Source organism: Camelina sativa, chromosome 2 (genome assembly GCF_000633955.1).
Source record: "Camelina sativa cultivar DH55 chromosome 2, Cs, whole genome shotgun sequence".
NCBI lineage: Eukaryota > Viridiplantae > Streptophyta > Magnoliopsida > Brassicales > Brassicaceae > Camelina > Camelina sativa.
In genome coordinates this window covers 20,769,051-20,774,673 of record NC_025686.1, presented here as the reverse complement: position 1 = coordinate 20,774,673, position 5,623 = coordinate 20,769,051, and the positions used below count along the sequence as shown (strand labels likewise).

The following is a 5,623-nucleotide window of genomic DNA, read 5'->3' as shown; positions in this document are numbered from 1 at the left end:
TTCAGTCACAAAAAGTAGTCCCAAACGCCGTGTTTTCGTGTAGTGAAACCGACTACACTGACAAAAATCACTAAACACACAAGTGAACTACAAATGTATTAATCCTTCTTCCAAAAAGTTTTGCTGTTAGGTTCCATTTTTACTCCACCAAAATATCCAAAAAGATTGTGTAAAATATCCAAAAAGATTGTGTGTGACTTAAAAGTCTAAAACTTGGTGGGCAAGGCCATTCATTGTATTAATGGAGGGCTTTTGGTGGAGAATAATGAATATTAGGGTTTCTTTTCGGCGTTTTCGCTAAGTAATAAGGTTTTGTTTTTAACTCTGTTGCTCTTCTTCACTAAGAACAGCTTATTAATGGCTCTGCTTCTCACCCGGCTGTCCAAGCTCTGCCTTGGAAAACCTGCGTTAGTAAGATCCTCTCCTCTGCTTCTCTCTAATGGCTTCTCATCTTCCTTGCTGCAAACACCTCCTTGTTCCATCGTCAACGCTTATCCATGTGGAGCGGATCTCGGAAAACTCACCACTAGTAATGCTAATGACCGTGTCTGCACTCATTTGGAAAAGAAGGTGCCTATGGAGTTGATGGAGGAATTGGGAACGATAGGATCATCCAATGGTTGGGTAGCTACTCTGAAGGACGGCGTGGTTCGTCTCCAAGATGATCTAAACCCACATGCATCGTATACAGATCCTAAACGCATTCCCCTGCCTCCTCTTGTAACTCTGCCTCGTTGTCAAACCCAAATCGTCACCAACGTGTCAATTTCCACACCTTCTCCTGAGGACGAAGACTGTGTTGTGGCTGTCAAGTTCTTGGGACCTCAGCTCAGCTTCTGTAGACCCGCTCAAAGTAACTCCGGGTGGACCAACATTAGAATCCCACACCCCTGCTTCTTCTCCTCCCGAGTTATGTATTCCAAGAAAGATGATACGTTTCGCATTACCGGATCTGGAGGCCATATCATCGCATCATGGGATCCTCGCACACACAAGAACAAACCAAAGTTACAGAGGTTACGATTTCATAACCTCCCTGAGCTGACCAAGACCAAACGAGAGCTTTTGCATTCGTGTTGCACGAGCGAACACTTGGTGGAGTCAGGATCTACCGGTGAAACCTTCTTGGTTAAGTTGTACAGGAAGGCCACCGCCAGTGGTACCGTAAAAATGCAAATGAAAGGTGTAATGGTGTTCAAGCTTGACGAAAAAGGCAACGCAGTTTACACTCCAGACATTGGAGACCTCTCCATTTTCATCTCAAAGTCTGAACCTTTTTGTGTCCCTGCTAGCTCCTTTCCTGGATTGGGCTCTAACATCGTCAACGTCTTGGATGTCGACGAAAGCGCATCTGGCAGTGTTAATCATTCTTACATCACTAGTCGAAATTGTACGCCCGGGGCGCCTTACTATATTCCACCACAAAAAATAGTCTAGCTAGTAGTTTAAATCTGAGTCTGAGTCTGTAGTCTTTTCTCTTTAAGATTGATGATATGCATATTGTCTAGGAGAAGATTTGTGATATCATGTCTCTTCCAACTGCATTATGTTTAAATCCAGTTAGCAGCAATCATTCATCATTTCAAACTCCTCAACTCTTGATTTGTAATAAAATGATATGTTACATTGTTTATATACATGTCTGAATAAGCTTTAAACAGAGAAAACAAGCTCTTATCAACTTCACCGATCGACTCTGCTAATGCAACTAACTTAGTTTGATTTTTTTCTTATGTCTATCTGTATGACTAGCTAGTTACGAACATCTGTTAGTGTTATAGTGTGTATATTCATCTCCAAAGTCGTCGTCCGACAAGGAAGGATCAAATGAAACTGGTTCTGTTTCGAGAATGCTCTCTAGTTTTCAATTTTATGACAAAAGAAGCAAGTAATGCTGTTGTTGAATCAGCTGTTCTACAAGTTACCAGCCTGGGAATGCAATCTGACAATATAAAAGTGTGAGAGATGTAATGCCAAATAGAAGATCATCATCATGCATGCATGCATGGTAAGAAAAAACACTCCAAGAAAGAAGAATCAAAAACTCTAGAGATTGCATTTGTGATATAAATCTGACACTAGTAAGTATAAAAACACATACAAGCAAGCATGTATAGATCAAATGATATATGTTACATGGTTGTGTAGTGTATATACGAGTCTGCATGCATATAAGCTTAAACAGAAAAAAAAAACAAACTCTTAATTAACAACTTCACCGACTCAGTTAATGCGACTACCTTAGTTTGAAACAATTGGTTTGATTTTGGTCTTATGTCCATGATCTGTATGACTAATCAAATGAAGGTGGTTCTGTACCCAGGATGCTCTTTGTTTTTCAATGTTATGAGAAGAGAGCCATTCTTATAATTTTTGGTTATTTTAAGTAAACTTCTTATAAGAAAGACAGATTATTTTTCTATCTTATGATTGGCATTGACCTCCGAGATGTAGCTTTTTACACGGATTGTTCAGACTTGGTGAATATGATGTTTTCGCCTTCGGACTGACCGACTTTTCCGGTGTACCTTGACAACATTCAGCTCGACAGGGACAGAGAGGAATTTTCAACTTTCTCTTTATCTTTTATCTCTCGTAATGCAAATGTAAGAGCAGATTTTCTGGTGCGTCAAGAGCGTCTTTCTTTGCTTTATATGTTGTTTGTAGACAATTTTCCACCTAATTAACTCGTTCTTTTTGTTGAAAAAAAAAAAAAAAACTTCAAATCTACTTTAAGTCCAAATAGTTATGTTTTTTTTTTTTAATTGACCAAATAGTTATGTTTTGACTACATGTGCCACTCATATGCATCTTTCGATAAATTTTATGGCTCTGTAAAAGTTTGAAAGTTAGGTATTGAATCAAATTATTATGCAGCAAGTGTAGCCATATAATCAAGGACAAATTACTTTTAAAAGGAGATGATCCGACAGTGTTCTATGTACATCATTATAGAGCATATACATATATCTTAATCTTAATTCTAGTAAAAAAGAAGTACGAATTTAAGAATGTCCAAAATTATTAGTTTAATTACTTCAATTGCCACTGAATTATTGTTTTAGAAAAAGAATTTCAAAATTAATAAAGGTAATTTGGTATTAATGAAAAAATCAATTGGACCATCCAATTATAGAATCCAAGATCCATGTGTATTTAATATTCTTTCTGTTTCACAAATAGTATCATTTTGATATAATGCACACAAATTAAGAAAATTATCTAAATTTCTGTTTTATCCTTTATAAATACTCTAAAGATTTTCTCTTTCTAATTAATTAGCTCAAATTATAGGGATAAAAAAGAGAATTTAATTTTTTAAACTGCATTGAAAACATAAAATAACATTCTTTTTGTAACAAAGAAGATGTGTCAAAATGACACTCTTTGTGAAACAGAGGGAGTATGGCTTTTACCTAAAATAACTAAAAACCATTAATAACTAATTAAAAACAAAATTAATTGTAAAATACTTTAAGTTCGAGATTAGTATATTAAAAAATACCAAGCAAATTATTTTGGTAACAAAAAATAATATTTTATCTCATCAAATGTATACCTGTTAGTCATTTGACGAGTTTCATTTTAAAAACCATCACAAAATCTTTAATGGATTACCATTTGAAAAATGTATATATATTTATCCATATTAAATTTATTTTTTTAAAAATATAATAAAAATATTGATACATAATTTTGAAGTCTAATATTATTTTATTTAATATGAGATATTCCATTAATAATATATGTTTATTAGTTGGAATTAATAAAAATATTTCTTAAAATCTTAACAGTAATTTTTAGACATTTATATGTATATGTATTCTTAAATAATCTTATAAGTCTTCTTAATATTCGATAACAAACAACATTTTTGGTCATTATTTTTGCTGATTATAGGAATAGTCAACTGAAAGTCAATTTCGGTCATTCTTCTTACTCCACTTCAGATGAGGTTTGTGAGTTATTCTTATTTATAAAGATTTTTGAAGAGTTCAACAAAATCATTAAAAGTGAATAAGTGAAAGATTGTTAAAGATTGCTAGAGAGTTTTGTTGATTAGTTTTCTAAAATCCTGTAAAATGCTCCCAACAATCTCTGTTTTTTGTGATACTTTCAATGACTTTATTTTGTAAAAGAAAATGTTTAAAATCATGAACCAATAACATAATAATTGAATTTATTAACAATCCTATATTCTTTTGTTTAAATTGAATAAAACAAAACTTTTAATGACTTTATAAAAATCTCAATCGAAAACCAAAAATTGTTAAGATATTAAATGACTTTTTACAAATCATAAACTAATAAACTGAACTCTAACAGAGTTTAACAAAAAATTTAATCTAATAACAACATATTCTACCTAACAATTAAAGTTTTTAAAACTCTATTCAAATCTCAAACCAATAACCCCACACTAAACGACTAAATTTTACATAGATAACAGGTTAAATTTAACAGAACAGTAAAAAATTATATCGTACAATCTAATACTATTAAATGTAAAGGTAAAAGAACAATTGTCCTGCGGGTTATATCCTATAATGTAACAAATATTATGTATAGACCTTCTTACTTTTCAACAACTAAATTTTGTTCATAAAATTTTATGCACATCAAACAAACAAAATAGTATGTATAGGGTGAGAGACCAGGGTTCGAGGAACGCCTGATGCACCAATAACCTACTGGTGGATTATGTGAGTTAGTCCACAGTGATGGGTTAGAATCGATGCCCTGCAGGGCCAGCCTATGGGGACAACTAGCAGTGAGGCTAGTGGGGTCCACGGACGGGTTGTCACATAAACAATTGGTAGCAACTTGTCTATGGGAAGGTTGTTAAAGGGTGAGGGACCAGGGTTCGAGGAACGCCTGATGCACCAATAACCTACTGGTGGATTATGTGAGTTAATCCACAGTGATGGGTTAGGATCGATGCCCTGCAGGGCCAGCCTATAGGGACAACTAGCAGTGAGGCTAGTGGGGTCCACGGAGGGGTTGTCACATAAAAATCAATTTTTATGTGACAACCCGTCCGTGAACAGATCAATTGGTGGCAACTTGTCTGTGGGAAGGTTGTTAAAGGATGAGGGACCAGGGTTCGAGGAACGCCTGATGCACCAATAACCTACTGGTGGATTATGTGAGTTAGTCCATAGTGATAGATTAGGATCGATGCCCTGCAGGGCCAGCCTATGAGGACAACTAGCAGTGAGGCTAGTGGGGTCCACGGACGGGTTGTCACATAAAAATCCATCTGCGCGAACACGAACGTCGAACTCCCCTTCCAAATCATTTCGAATCCGTCTCAAACTCACCCAATTACCTCGGAAATCACTGGGAATCACAAAAGCAACGAACCCAAGCAACAAAACAACACAAACAGCAAAGAAAACACCCAAACAAGAGAGATCTCATGCTTAGATCAACCATGGTCAAGCACTCACCTTATCAACTGATTATAACAACCAATACAACCAGTTGAGACCCTCCTAACGTCTGAAACAGCCCAGAAACGCCCTACAACAAGCCACACAACCAAAAACGACTTATAGCAAAACTGGACAGAAACATCAGAAAAGAACAGTCTCAAAGACGAAACCCTAAAATAAAAACCAAC

The 5,623-nt window shown here is 35.4% G+C and overlaps 1 protein-coding gene across 1 annotated transcript; it reads left to right on the top strand.

The window, feature by feature from the left end:
• LOC104754920 lies at positions 358–1,437 on the top strand. The gene has a single exon (XM_010477213.1). It carries the CDS (start codon positions 358–360, stop codon positions 1,435–1,437), a length of 1,080 nt encoding a protein of 359 aa, XP_010475515.1.